The 16,102-nt window shown below is 41.7% G+C and overlaps 1 protein-coding gene across 4 annotated transcripts in view; it reads right to left on the bottom strand.

Moving 5' to 3' along the window:
• The window catches only part of LOC136858579 (folylpolyglutamate synthase, mitochondrial), a 204,350-nt gene that overhangs the window by 130,349 nt on the left and 57,899 nt on the right, over positions 1-16,102 (bottom strand). For all 4 annotated transcript variants that reach the window (XM_067138241.2, XM_067138238.2, XM_067138240.2 and 1 more), the window contains exons 3-5: positions 7,653-7,899; positions 6,232-6,368; positions 4,876-5,056 (exon numbers count right to left, since the gene is read on the bottom strand). In XM_067138241.2, coding sequence (XP_066994342.2) covers positions 4,876-5,056; positions 6,232-6,368; positions 7,653-7,899 — 565 coding nt within the window. The remainder of the gene's footprint in view (positions 1-4,875; positions 5,057-6,231; positions 6,369-7,652; positions 7,900-16,102) is intronic.

Consider the following 16,102-nt stretch of genomic DNA (forward strand, 5'->3'; position numbering starts at 1 on the left):
TAAATGTCATAAAAGAACACTAAAACTACACTATTCTATTTACAACCTTCTTAAAATGTCATCCTTGTCTATGACCTAAAAATGTAATCGATTTATTAAAATTAGCATCTCTTAAAATTTTTACTAAAATCTTCCAATTCAGAAATCATGTCAGTTAAATATTGCTGGTACTTCCCTCTGTCCTCGAAAATCCCTAGAGTTGTAGCTCATCACTCTAACCTAAATGAATATGCTGTTACTCATACATAAACATAACTGGCCTTGACCTTAGCATCGGGTAACATGCCTGTCAGTAGAACACCGATATCAAGATCACTATCTTTCTCCTCTATTTGCAAAATAGACAAACCACAATGGTTAAGTTGATAAACTCTTAGGGAATGTTCCGGGTTTTTAGTGTTTTAGTGTATTTTAGTGTTAATGTTTGGCACTGGATTCAACCACGTATTCTGACAGCGTCTATTTGAAAAATAACAAGTTGACCTGGTATTGTTCTCTCTTATGTATTTCATGTGATAATGGAGATTTGTTCTATAATATCAATGTGTGTAAAACTTTCCTAAAAGTTGGCTGTAGTTTATAAGCTAAGTAAAATTATTTCTAATTACGGAAGAAACCTGAAATCAAACATCGACACACTCATGGTCGCCATGACTTGGCAACCAAGCTTCTCAGCACACGCTCCCCCAAGCCCGCACATACTTTCATTTTTCTTTTACTGTAAGCATTCGGCGGCAGTCAGTCTACAGTCTCATGTTCTTAGAGTGCCACATGTAAACATGAATTCAACAAAGCATTTGCGGTCTTTTAATGTAAGTGAAAAACTGGAAGTTATAAAGGAAGCTGAAATTATCGGAAATCATGCCGCCGGTAGAAAATATGATATACTGTAGATGAATCCTGTATTTGAAATTGGAGAAAAAAGAAAGATTTTTTAAACAGTAGTGGTGATAGTAGAGCTTTCGGCAGGCAGAGTGCACAGTTTCTTGAAATTGAAAGGATTCTGTACAAATATGTAACAGAAAGTCGGGAACTGGGATATGGTGTCTACCGAAATGTCCCAATTAAAAGCATTAGAAATCACCAAAAAACTTTCTATGCCAGAGTTTAAAGCAAACGGAGGGTGGATCAGAAATTTCTACAAGAGGAATGGACTGAGCATTAGAAGGGCATACCACAATTTCACAGCGTGTTCCTACTGACTATGAAGAAAAAAAATTTCCTTCCAGCATCATATAATTCGGTTGCAAAAGTAAAATTCATATCTACATTCCCAAATTGGAAATGCAGATCATACGCCCGTCTATTCTGAAATGCCATAAGACAGTAATGTGAGGGTTAAGGGGTCAAAAAGTGTTACCATCAGAACGGGTGGTAAGGAAAAACAGAGGTGTATAGTACTGTTATGTATACTTGCTGATGGAACTAAACTTCCACCGTACGTTGTCTTGAAGAGAAAGACACTTCCAAAAATCTACCTGCTGGTGTTATCGTTGGATGGACAGTCTACTAGTGGAAGACAGGCTGAAATGTGTTTCTCCGAAAACCGTACAAGTAGTTAGTGGGATGTACAGCAAATAGCATTGAAATGTGTTTGGCAATGTCGCCCTGGTGCATTGCTTGGATGGAAAAGCTTACTTGTTATGGACAGCTACCGTGGTTACACAACAGAAGCTGTGAAGAAGCAAACCAAGGACGCAAAACTGATCTAGCAATCATTCCGGACAGACTGACATCTTTTGTTACAGCCGTTGGATGTGTGTGTAAACCATCCGTTCAAAGCAGCCTTGAAACAGCTGTATACCGAATGGGTGGCGGCTGACAATCATGCACTGATGCACGCAGCATTTTACGTCCAGGTAGAAAAGAATATATTCTCGCTTCGCTCTCAAGCCTAGATCCCTCTATTGTGTGTATCAGTGAAACATGGCTTTCAGACACAATTAATGACTCAGAAGTGCTAGCAGATTCTTTTGTCTTGTTCCGTAAGGACCAGACCCTAACCACAGGAGGCGGAGTACTTATTGCTGCAAAACCAGAGTGTAATCCAACTAGGCGTCCCGAGTTGGAGACAACAGTTGAAGCCGTGTGGGTGGAAATTATGTGCGGTAATAATAAATTCCTAATCGGATCAGTGTATCGTACACCGAAGTCCTCGCAAACAATGAACGATGCATTGCTCTCCTCTCTGGAACGTGTTCAACAAGTGCAGAATAATTACAACGCAATTTATATTGCCGGTGACTTCAATCTAGAAATTACTTGGTCTAGAAATGCCGCCCCAGTACTAAACAATCCTCTTGCAAATATTTTTCTCTCCACCTTCTACAACATTTTTCTCCATCAGTTAGTGTTCGAAGCGACTTGTATTACGCAAAATTCCCGTTCCACACTAGACCTGTTCCTTACTAACTCTCCATCATCAGTCCAGTCCCTGGACGTAATACCAGGATTTTGTGATCACCAAGCTATAATTACAACTTTGACCTACAGAAAACCCTCCCCAAAACTCCACTCCAGAACAATATATAATTTTTCCCGCACTAACCGGAACGATCTTTCCTTTCTTCTATCAAAAAATCTTCCTATTTCCCTCACAACCTTCACCAGTGATATAAATATCAACGAGATCTGGGAAAATTGGAAAAAAGTATTTTTTGAATGTGTCGATCAAGTTGTGCCGAAAGTTTCCATCTCCAATAAGCGAAAAACTCCATGGAGCACTAAGGAGATAACATCGGGTATTCGAAAGAGAAATTGTTTATACAGGAAATGGAAGGAAAACCCTACTGACAGTAGGTGGGAGAAGTACAGACTGGCTAGGAACAAACTCAAATCATTAATCCGTGATGCCTACAGTTCATATATCCACAGCCTTAGTTTCAATAGTAAAGAGCTATGGGCTTTCATCAGAAACAAAAGCGGCAACAGTGCTCAATCCTTTTTCAAGTACAATGGACTATCAGTTTCCTCTCCCCAAGAAATAGCAGACACGTTTAACAGTAAATTTAAAAATAACTTCACCATGGCTGACAAGGATGAAGATATGTTCACTACAAGGACAACCCCTCCGTTTCCACCCCCTAACTAGCTTGTACTTCACTGCTAACGAGGTCGCAACAAGTCTTCGGAGAGCTAGACCTCATGCTGCGAGCGGCCCAGATAAAGTGCTGGCCAGAATTCTCCATCGCTGTGCAGAAGCATTAGCACCTTCTCTTTGTGCAATATTTAACATTTCAGTGAATAGTGGGACTGTGCCAGAAGAATGGAAGAAAGCAAATGTCGTTCCAGTATTCAAAGACAGTGACAGGGAAAATGTAGACAACTATCGCCCAGTCTCAATTAGATCTGGTTTATGTAAATGCATGGAACACCTAACTGTTAAACATGTGCTGGATTTTCTGAACGAGAGAAAAATGTTGAATAACAACCAACATGGATTCCTCCCTGGGAAATCCTGTACTACGCTTTTAACAACAGTAATTGATGAGTGGCAACATTCCCTGGACCAGTCTAATATATCCCAAGTGGATTGTGTAACTCTTGACTGGAGTAAGGACTTTGATCAGGTACCTCATCAATGACTGTTGTTAAAACTTAACAAGTATGGCATTCAAGGCAAACTGCTGGCATGGTTTCGATCATTCCTGGTAGGTCGGACGCAGAGCGTTGTGTTCAGTGGGGCCAGGTCAGAACAAACCTTAGTCACCTCGGGCGTGATTCAAGGTAGTGGGATAGGACCGCTTCTGCACATGATAATTACGCTGGATCTGCCAGGTTGTGTTTCGTCTTCTATGGCACAGTATGCTGATGACACCATCATTTACAGAGCCATACGCAATGAGAACGACCTAAATGAGCTACAGTCAGATCTGGATAATGTGGCTCTGTGGTGCCAAATAAATAGAATGACTATAAATGTACAGAAATGTAAATATATACGTTTAACAAGAGCAAGATCACAGTTATAACACCAAATTTCACTATGTGGTAAAAACTTGATGCCCTGCACCTCAATAAAATTGCTTGGCATTCACATTTGCAGCAATTTAAAATGGAACAAGCATGTAGAGGAAATACGGTGCAAAGCATACCGAGTCCTGGGATTCATCCGCAGATCTCTACTGGGAGCCAGGAAGAAAGCCGTTCAGACAGCCTATTTGTCATTAGTACGGCCAATACTGTTGTACGGACTTCCTTCCTGGCACCCTACTACAGTGGAGAACATGACAAAACTAGAGAGAGTTTAAGTGGTGATGGGGGCACTTTCATGTATGTGGGGCTATGCCCTCCCTCCATTCACCATCCATAAATTGTACCTACAATTGGTGGAAAATAAATAAATAATAATAATAATAATAATAATAATAATAATAATAATAATAATAATAATAATAATAATAATAATAATAATAATAATAATAATAATAACTGGTCGTATTAAGTACCCGGAATTTCAACTGCTTTGTTTGTGGGTAAAGATGGCGAGGGGTTGTATCTCTGGTGATCTCATCCAGAAAAAGTTTCCAGAAGTGCAGTATTTTTAAAGCTATGGACGGCAGCGAAGACGACGACATGTGGGAAAGTGATGGTCAAACTGATAGTGAAAGCTCTGTAATTGGTACTTCTGATGATGAATGAAGTGTTGACTATCGTTCTGTGACTGATAACTTTTTCTGTGTGTTTTATATAATTTATTGGGTGTTATTTCAAGGACACTTAAACATTGTCTGAAACTATTTTAAATTCGTGAAACATACATAGTGAAATGACATTCTTGTTCTGTAGCAAATATTGTAAATAAATTTGAGTGAAACATTTTTTAAAAATTTTGTCCTTAAAAATATAGAGGGGCATTCAGATATGTTTACTCACCTGACGCTCAAATGACCGAGTCTTCAAGACCTCCAAAGCTTCCTTGGACTGCTGGACAGTAAATGCAATACTGCCTGGTTTCATAATGCCAGCCTTCTGCCATGCTATATCTTGAATTCTATCACCCAGCAAGTATGTGTGATCTAGTCCTAATGATGTAATTCCAACTGCTTGCACTTTCCTAAAATCAAAAGACACATCATCAGTAAATAATATCTATAATATCTCTTAAAAATGCCATAGGTGAGCAACATTTCATCACAAACACTCAAATTCAAGGATGGGGAGAAGGACAAGGACATTGTTCTACTGCATTATGAATCAGTCAAGCACTTATCTGACCCAGAGGGGAAAGTGTTTCTCATACGGTCGGTTGATGTATACATTTCAGTGGGCTTGGCAGACTGATATGTAATAGCACCATCCGGCTCAGCAAGCAAAGCAACAGACCATACTTCCCATTTTTTTATTACACCTCTTTAGCGACACCCAGGATACCAATGACAGATGATGATGGAGCTATTGGGAATTCAACCAGTCTTTGGGCTGAAAACTTGACATACAATGTTCTTTTATTTTGTGATATACGCTTGTATCCTGACATTGGAGCATGCCACATATTTCCAGTCCTCCAGAGCCCAATTAGCATTCTCAGTTCAGGTAAGACAAGTCCTTGTATACATCTCATCCATTAAGCTCAATTTAGAAAATGACGATGATGACTATGTCAACATCATCATCATCATAATAATAATAATTGTATGGCTTCAGCTACCATGTGCAGACATTTCAATTTGACGCCATCTGGCTGTCTGCTCGTCAATTTCGACGTTCCATTTTACTCTAGATGGCAGACCGAGTAATCCGAAACTCTCTTGGGCGTCTATGGCTGAGATTTAATGAATTTTGTCGGGTAAACACCAAATGTGTCACCAGAGATCTTTTACATGCCGACATCGTACGACATGGAGTGTCGAATGGACTTTTTTCCGCCCTTCAAAAATCCGACTACCTCTGCCGGGTTTGAACCTGCTATCTTGGGATCCGGAAGCCGACACTCTACCGCTGAGCCATTATCATCATCATCATCATCATCATCATCATCATCTGCAGTTTCCAGCTGTTGGCCGGATCTGCTTACTATGTCAACATAATGTACAGTATTATGCTTCATGGGTAAATGTTATAAGTCAAATTTGTATAAACAGACTATTGTCTAACAATATTGTGTGTCAAAAGAAATAGTTTTCAATTTCATGCATTAGGTAAAGCTTATTAACAAACAAACTGTTAAGATTTCAATTCTTCAGATACATAAATACATACAAAGGCCTACATATTAAATATACATCTCACCTCAATATATTTGTGCAATCATATGCTCCACCAATGCCTACTTCAATTATGGCTACATCCACTTTTTCCACCAGGAACACATTAAATGCCATCACAGTTAAGAATTTAAAATATGATGGCATGTCCAACTTATTTTCCTAAAAAAGAACATGAAAGGAAATTAATTTTAAAAGGAGAAATGTGCATCACAGGCATGAATGCATCCAGTTAGTAAGTGAGGAACAGTGTTGCCAACTTATATTTTCAAGATCCACTAAATACTACTAAAAATCCGCTAAAATTCTGCCAAGAAATCCGATCTCAAATAATGAGCAATAACAATAGTCCGCCTCTGTGGTGTAGTGGTTAGTGTGATTAGCTGCCACCCTCGGAGGCCTGGGTTCGATTCCCGGCTCTGCCACGAAATTTGGAAAGTGGTACGAGGACTGGAACGGGGTCCATTCAGCCTAGGGAGGTCAACTGAGTAGAGGTGGGTTCAATTCCCACCTCAGCCATCCTGGAAATGGTTTTCCGTGGTTTCCCACTTCTCCTCCAGGCAAATCTGACTTAAGGCCACGGCCGCTTCGTTGTCTATCCCTTCCAATGTTTCCATCCCCCACCAAGGCCCCTGTTCAGCATAGCAGGTAAGGCCGCCAGGGCGAGGTACTGGTCATCCTCCCCAGTTGTATCCCCCGACCCTGAGGCTGAAGCTCCAGGACACTGCCCTTGAGGCGGTAGAGGTGGAATCCCTCACTGAGTCCGAGGGAAAAACAACCCTGGAGGGTAAGCAGATTAAGAAAGAAATAATAATAATAATAATAATAATAATAATAATAATAATAATAATAATAATAATAATAATAATAATAATAATAATAATAATAATAATAATAATAAAAATGTCTGCACTCACCTGATATTTGAGTTCCACTGGGATTAACTCCCTGCCTGCGAGCCCGTGAGCTAAAACTTTTTACATTTTACTGTCGGGTGCAAACTAGGTGAATCCCCTACCTCAAGGGCCACACACAGAAGTGGCCAGTTCATTAAATGGTCTTCCTTCATAGCATAATAATATAAATGCTAGTCTCTCACAGTTTCATTATCTGTCAACTAAGAGATAAGTAACTTTTCCCCACGCATTACAGATTTATGATACCATGATCTCATAACATCAAATCCAAATAACATGTTTTCCTCATGTCACTGCTAGCTCCTGACAAGAAATACGGAATAGCTCGGAGACAGACTGGAGTACAAATTTTAAAAAACGTAAAATGGATAAAACACTAAATTCCGCTATAATAAATCTAGAATTCCGCCAAAATATCCGCTGTCCGCTAAATGATATATTTCTCCGCCGACAGTCTTCTAATTCCGCCAAATTTAGCGTAAAATCCGCTAAGTTGGCAACACTGGTGAGGAATGTATATGTCTATTACCTTTCTCTTGTCCAATTTATTATAAACAGACCAGAAATGCTTAACAAACTCTTGCCGACTAAGTGGCTGACCATTGATTCGAATTCTCTCCCTTACAGATACAAGATGAGGAGAAGAATAAAACCCAGTTTTGAAGCCTTGTTCACGAAGAATTGATTCACAAAATGCACATGTTGAACCCTTTCCTTTTGTTCCAGATACATGAATAACCGAAAGATCATCAAGTTGTTCCAAAGTAACACCACATCTGGAACCAAAGAGTAACAATATTAGGATGAATACCAGATGTCCCTAACACAGGATACTTTAAACACACTAATATCAATATGCTGCATCTGAAGCAACTGTACTTAAGCCCCTTCATAATCATGGAAAAAGCATCATTTTGTGTACTTCTTTCAAGGGATTTGATTTTGGATCAGCTGCAGCAAACTCATCCAAAATAAACGTGCTCCAACTAACTTACCATAGTTCTTCCTGGGAATATTTTAGTTTTTCAATGAAATTATCATCACATTAGCAAATATTTTGATAATATTGTGAAGACTTGTTAAAATGGAAGCCATTTCTTTTCAGTTTCAACTCAGTTAATCTATAACAGGTTATTCAGTCTGTAGAAACTAATTTATGATACAATAAAATTTCAGAAAATATCTGAAAAAGAAAATATTCCACAACAGATTATACCTTTAAAAAAATTAATTAACTTACATTAGAATGACATGTTTTGTTCTTAAAAGAACATTATCAGATTCTATCAAATGACCCTTTTTGACCTATATACACTATGTGATAAAAAAGTATCCAGACACCTGGCTGAACATGACGTACAAGTTTGTGGCACCCTCCATCGGTAATACTGGAATTCAATATGGTGGTGGTACACCCTTAGCCTTGATGACAGCTTCCACTCTTGCAGACATACACTGACTGCAGTGACAATGCAACACCAAGGAGGAGTGGTTCGAAAGGGATGAAAGTTGGGGAAAAAACAGAGACGGCACGGACGAATAATTGATGTTTATTTCAAACCGATATGCAGGTTACACAATGCGCACGGCATCGACTCAGTAGGATGTAGGACCACCGCGAGCGGCGATGCACGCAGAAACACGTCGAGGTACAGAGTCAATAAGAGTGCGGATGGTGTTCTGAGGGATGGTTCTCCATTCTCTGTCAACCATTTGCCACAGTTGGTCGTCCGTACGAGGCTGGGGCAGAGTTTGCAAACGGCGTCCAATGAGATCCCACACGTGTTCGATTGGTGAGAGATCCGGAGAGTACGCTGGCCACGGAAGCATCTGTACACCTCATAGAGCCTGTTGGGAGATGCGAGCAGTGTGTGGGCGGGCATTATCCTGCTGAAACAGAGCATTGGGCAGCCCCTGAAGGTACGGGAGTGCCACCGGCCGCAGCACATGCTGCACGTAGCGGTGGGCATTTAACGTGCCTTGAATACGCACTAGAGGTGACGTGGAATCATACGCAATAGCGCCCCAAACCATGATGCCGCGTTGTCTAGCGGTAGGGCGCTCCACAGTTACTGCCGGATTTGACCTTTCTCCACGCCGACACCACACTCGTCTGCGGTGACTATCACTGACAGAACAGAAGCGTGACTCATCGGAGAACATGACGTTCTGCCATTCCCTCATCCAAGTCGCTCTAGCCCGGCACCATGCCAGGCGTGCACGTCTATGCTGTGGAGTCAATGGTAGTCTTCTGAGCGGACGCCGGGAGTGCAGGCCTCCTTCAACCAATCGACGGGAAATTGTTCTGGTCGATATTGGAACAGCCAGGGTGTCTTGCACATGCTGAAGAATGGCGGTTGACGTGGCGTGCGGGGCTGCCACCGCTTGGCGGCGGATGCGCCGATCCTCGCGTGCTGACGTCACTCGGGCTGCGCCTGGACCCCTCGCACGTGCCACATGTCCCTGCGCCAACCATCTTCGCCACAGGCGCTGCACCGTGGACACATCCCTATGGGTATCGGCTGCGATTTGACGAAGCGACCAACCTGCCCTTCTCAGCCCGATCACCATACCCCTCGTAAAGTCGTCTGTCTGCTGGAAATGCCTCCGTTGACGGCGGCCTAGCATTCTTAGCTATACACGCGTCCTGTGGCACACGACAACACATTCTACAATGACTGTCGGCTGAGAAATCACGGTACGAAGTGGGCCATTCGCCAACGCCGTGTCCCATTTATCGTTCGCTACGTGCGCAGCACAGCGGCGCATTTCACATCATGAGCATACCTCAGTGACGTCAGTCTACCCTGCAATTGGCATAAAGTTCTGACCACTCCTTCTTGGTGTTGCATTTGCTCTGTCAGTCAGTGTATGTTCAATCAGGTGCTGGAAGGTTGCTTGGGGAATGGCAGCCCATTCTTCACAGAGTGCTGCACTGAGGAGAGGTAGTGATGTCGGTCGGTGAGGCCTGGCATGAAGTCTGCGTTCCAAAACATCCCAAAGGTGTTCTATAGGATTCAGGTCGGGACTCTGTGCAGGCCAGTCCATTACAGGGATGTTATTGATGTGTAACCACTCCGCCACAGACTGTGCATTATGAACAGGTGCTCGATCGTGTTGAAAGATCCAACCGCCATCCCTGAAGTGCTCTTCAACAGTGGGAAGCAAGAAGGTGCTTAAAACATCAATGTAAGCCTGTGCTGTGATAGTGCCATGCAAAACAACAAGACATGCAAGCCCCCTCCATGAAAAGCACGACCACACCATAACATCACCGCCTCCGAATTTTACTGTTGCCACCACACACGCTGGTAGATGACATTCACCGGTCATTTGCCACACCCACACCCTGCCATCGGATCGCTACATTGTGTACCATGATTCATCATTCCATACGTTTTTCCACTGTTCAATCGTCCAATGTTTACAATACTTACACCAAGCGAGGCGTCGTTTGGCATTGACCTGTGTGATGTGTGGCTTATGGGCAGCCGCTCAACCATGAAATCCAAGTTTTCTCACCTCCCGCCGAACTGTCATAGTACTTGGAGTGGATCCTGATGCAGTTTGGAATTCCTGTGTGATGGTCTGGATAGATGCCTGCCTATTACACTTGACGACCCTCTTCAACTGTCAGCGGTCTCTGTCAGTCAACAGACAAGGTCGGCCTGTACGCTTTCGTGCTGTATGTGTTCCTTCATGTTTCCACTTCACTATCACATCAGAAATAGTGGACCTAGGGTTGTTTGGGAGTGTGGAAATCTCGCGTACAGACTTCTGACACAAGTGACTGTCAACTGACCACGTTCAAAGTCCGTGAGTTCCATGGAGCGCCCCATTCTGCTCTCTCACGATGTCTAATGACTACTGAGGTCACTGATATGGAGTACCTGGCAGTAGGTGGCAGCATAATGCACCTAAGATGAAAAACGTATGTTTTTTGGGGTATCTGGATACTTTTGATTACATAGTGTATATATATAACTAATTTAGAAATGTAACACCATCTTATGTTTAAATTCTATTAATACCTTTCAGTACTTGAAAGTTAGAACTTATCTTAATGTAGTGTTTCAGCAGTGCCTCGTCTCTGTAATAATAATGTTATTTGCTTTACGTCCCACTAACTACTTTTACGATTTTTGGAGACGCCGAGGTGCTGGAATTTAGTCCCGCAGGAGTTCTTTTACGTGCCAGTAAATCTACCGACACGAGGCTGTCGTATTTGAGCACCTTCAAATACCACTGGACTGAGCCAGGATCGAACATGCAAGGTTGGGGTCAGAAGGCCACCGCCTCAACCATCTGAGCCACTCAGCCCGGCCCTCGTCTCTGTACTAGCCAAGCAGAGACTGCAGGGTGCTGTTGGCAGGAGGCCAGCTGGCTAGTTTACCATAACGGTGACACCAACAGCCATGTTAAATAGTACTTTTTAGCTTTTATTGTTATTGATATCATATTTTAATTGTTTTGGAAATTATTTAGGGGTTGTTTAATGAGCATTTAATAGGCTGGCTAGTTTTCACCATCCCTGAATTTGAGTATTCATGCTGAAATGTATCTCACCTATGGTATTTTCAATTTTACGAGAAATTAAAATAGATATTATTTACTGGTGGTATGTCTTTTGGTTTTCAGAGGGCAAGCAGTTGGAATTACAACATTGGGACTAGATAATACATAACTGCTGGGTGACAGAATTAAAGATGATGATGCTTGTTGTTTAAAGGGGTCCAAAATCCAGGTCAACAGTCTCTCATAATGGTACTTATCGCTAGTAAAGTAGAACCATGGCATTTGTCATGTTTCAGTACTAATCAAAAGTAGCGGAGACTCACGGTGTTCCACACATTATGGTACTGCTCACAAGTACTGGTTTTTTTTTTTCCTATTGGCTTTATGTCGCACCGACACACATATGTCTTATGGCGACGATGGGACATGAAAGGGCTGGGAGTGGGAAGGAAGTGGCCATGGCCTTAATTAAGGTACAGCCCCAGCATTTGCCTGGTGTGAAAATGGGAAACCACAGAAAACCATCTTCAAGGCTGCCGAGAGTGGGGTTCGAACCCACTATCTCCCGAATACTGGATACTGGCCGCACTTAAGCGACTGCAGCTATTGAGCTTGGTGTTACTGTATTTCGCACAGGTAACGCAGACCTATGGTGTTTCTCACATAATGGCACCACTCACAGGCAACGCAAACCCAAGGTGTTCCTCACCTAAGTGTACTAATCACGGTCACCGGTATTTGCGTGGTGTTCCTCATACAGTGGGTACTAATCACAGGCATTGCAGACCCATGGTGTTGCTGATATAATGGTACTAATCACAGGCAATGCCCAGACCCGTGGTGTTTCTCACAATGGTACTAATCACGAGTACTGGAAAACCCATACAGGCTCACCTTCTATTGCTACTAATCACAAACCTAGTGTATACCTGACATAGTGGTACAACTTGCAAGTAAAGGTGACCCATAGTGTTCCCCGCGTGATGGTACTAATCACAAGTAGTTTCATAAGTTCTAATACGATCATCCATTGGTCGCCCCTTTCAATTGCCTCTTACGACAGGCAGGGAATACCGTGGGTGTATTCTTCGTCTGTGTCCCCTACCCACAGGGGGTCAGAATTGAAAATATAGCAGAGCAGACAGTATCGCATTTTCTACCTAGCAGTCTAAGAAAGCTTTGGAGGCGTAGACGTCACTGAAAATGATGTAACGAAATTTACTGGTAGATCAGCCACCCAACTAAATGCTCATTAAACAACCCCTAAAAAATTTCCAAAACAATTAATAATGCAATGGTAATAATATTCCTTATGCAGCCAGGCCCTGCTATGAATGGTGTGAAAATGTCATTCATAGGGTCGATTTGTGCACGCTTTTCAGTGAGCTTGGCAGACTGATGTGCAATAGCAACTTCTGGCTCAGTGATGAAAGCAACGGGAAACTACCTCACTACTCATTTCCCTTGTACGCCTCTTCAGTGACACCTAGGCCATCTATGACAGCTAATGGTGAACCTGTTGAGTATCCAACCAGCCTTCGGGCTGAATACCCAACATACATACATGGTAATAACAACAACAACAATAACAGTATTAATATGTAAATACAGGAATATCAATCAAAGCTAAAAGTACGGTTTAACGTGGCCATTGACATCACCGGAACATGACATGACAGAACGTTAACCAAAAACTAGCCAACTGGCCTCCCGCCAACAGCACCTTGCACTACCTGTTTGACTAGTAGACAGAAAGAATTTCTGAATATGAATTTGAATTTATTGATAATTTACATGCCACTGAGGCTGAAAAGCCCTTGTATCTAGCGTCTTCATATAATACAATACAGGTTTATGAACACACTAACTACATTTTCATAATATTAAAATATTAAATTAAACAATAAACTTTAAAAATTAAAATATAGATACCAAAACCAGTAAAATTAAAACATACATTATATAATAAGTAAGAAAGTAAATCATTAAGCCTATTTATTATTGTAGACTACAAGAATCTAAAGAATCTAAAGTTAAAACAGAGAAACAATTTTCTAAGAAATATAAATATTCTGATTTTTAGACACAAGAATGCCTGATCTCAGCCCTTTGTGTACTCCTCGACGAAGATAGATGTTAACGACTGCTTTAGTTGAGTACAGTTAGTGTTATCTGCAAAACAGTGAAGATTATTTTTTTTTGCTATGGGCTTTACTTTGCACCAACACAGATAGGTTTTATGGCGACGATGGGATAGGAAAGGCCTAGGAGTTGGAGGAAGCAGCCGTGGCCTTAATTAAGGTACAGCCCCAGCATTTGCCTGGTGTGAAAATGGTAAACCATTTCCAGGGCTGCCGATAGTGGGATTCGAACCTACTATCTCCCGGATGCAAGCTCACAGACAGTGAAGATTAAAGCCCTTAAAGATACGTGATGCAGTGCAAACAAAGGATTTGTTAAATTTAGTGGTACGATGGAGGGGAATTTGAAGTGCAGTTTTCGTAAAGAGAGAGAGGAGGTAATGTTGGAACATTATAAGTTCTAACTTTCAAGTACAGGGACATTTTTTTAGCTCGTTCCTTGTGTCAGGGGAACACGCACGGAAGGCAATAGCGCAGCCGGGTGACTCATTTGCCAAGAGATATATTGCTTCATGACCGGCTAAGATGATCTAATGCACTACGGTAGCGATAACCACTGCTTCACAGCAATAGTTTATCATTTAGACTTTCACGGCCCATGTAACTATTCATGGAGTATATTTTGGGCTTATGCCGTGTAATTAATTATAAACACACTCTATGCATTTCAAAAGGAACCTTGCCTTTCTTCATCAGGAGACAACCGAGAAATAAAATGACGCATTAAAGGTTGCTAGGAGAAAGCAACAAGGAACTTAAAATGGTGCCCTAAGATGTAAAAGGGACGTAATTTTATCCCCATGCTAGAGACAACGAATGGCAACAGTAAAACATCATTCTCTAATGGTTCTGACAATAGGTAGCCATGATTCACTGAGGTTGTAGCCTGTATCGCAGTTGAAATTATCTGGGTGTTTATGCATTTCAACCACCTCCCTGATAAGTCTTGGGCGATATTGCTTTATACGGGCAAGAACATCCACTTCTTGGAACATGACATCATGACCAGGTGTAAAGGCATGATCAGCAACAGCTGATTTATCAGGTTGGTGAGTCTGATATGCCCGGTATGTTCTTTGATGCGAGTACATACCGTTCTCGAAGTCTGTCCAATATAAACCTTGCCACAAGTACAGGAAACTCTGTAAATACCAGGTTGTTGCAATTTAGGCAAATTATCCTTAGTTGGTCGCAGGAGTTGCCTAATCTTAATTGATGTTCCAAAAAACAGTTCATACATGGTACCAGCATAAGATTTTAGCAATACGATCCGTCGTATTATGTATGTAAGATAGGTAAATAGTTCCTTTTACATCTTTTTCCTCAACAGACGTCCGATTATGCATCGCTTTCAGAACCGTTGAGATCAAAGCTCTGCTGTAACCGTTGCTCTCAAAGGTAGTTCTCAAGGTGTTAATTTCCTCGCGTAGAGCTGACACTTCATAAATCCTCCTGGCCCTGGTAGTCAGAGTTGTAAGGATACCATGTTTCTGGGCAGGGTGATGGTGAGAAGCTGTGTGGAGATATATATTGGTGTGTGTAGGCTTACAATAAACACTGTGCCCTCCATCCCCTTTCTTGGTGATGAGAACAGATAAAAATGGTATTTTGCTGTCGGATTCCATTTCCATGGTGAAACAAATGGAAGGGTGCTGGCGAATAAGGTGATCCAGAAAGTGACCAAGTTTGTCTTCACCTTCCATCCATACGACGAACTATCATCCACATATCGCCACCAGATCTTTGGTTTGCAAGGTGGAGACGACAAAGCTTTCTCTTCAAAGTTTTCCCTGAAGAAATTAGCCACAACAGGAGAGAGAGGACTTCCCATGGCCACACCATCTGTCTGTTCATAATATTTCCCATTCCACAGAAAGTAGGAGGAGGTCATTCAGTGATAGAAGAGCCTTGCGATCTCTTCAGTAAAAATATCATTAATGAGAGAAATAACACCATTAACGGGTACTCTCATAAACAGAGACAACACGTCGAGACTCGAGGCTGAAGTGATAATAGTTTTTAACTTCTCAATGAAGTGTGTGGAATCCTTAATATAGGAAGGGGTGTTACCCAGAAGTGGTTGAAGCAGACTACCTAAATAGTTAGAAAGGGCATATGTCGGGGAACCAATTGTACTAACAATAGGCCTAAGAGGAACACCTTTACAATCAAAGATAAAGATAGGGTTTTCCACCTGTTTAATACTACAAAATAGTGAAATTATTAAAACATCACATTTTTGTTGTCATTTTTGGTACTGGTTTTGGCAACTTCATCTGCCATCATCAGCCTAGGAGATTGTTGCAGGACATTTTGATATCTA

The sequence above is a fragment of the Anabrus simplex genome, chromosome 1, assembly GCF_040414725.1.
Source record: "Anabrus simplex isolate iqAnaSimp1 chromosome 1, ASM4041472v1, whole genome shotgun sequence".
Lineage (NCBI taxonomy): Eukaryota > Metazoa > Arthropoda > Insecta > Orthoptera > Tettigoniidae > Anabrus > Anabrus simplex.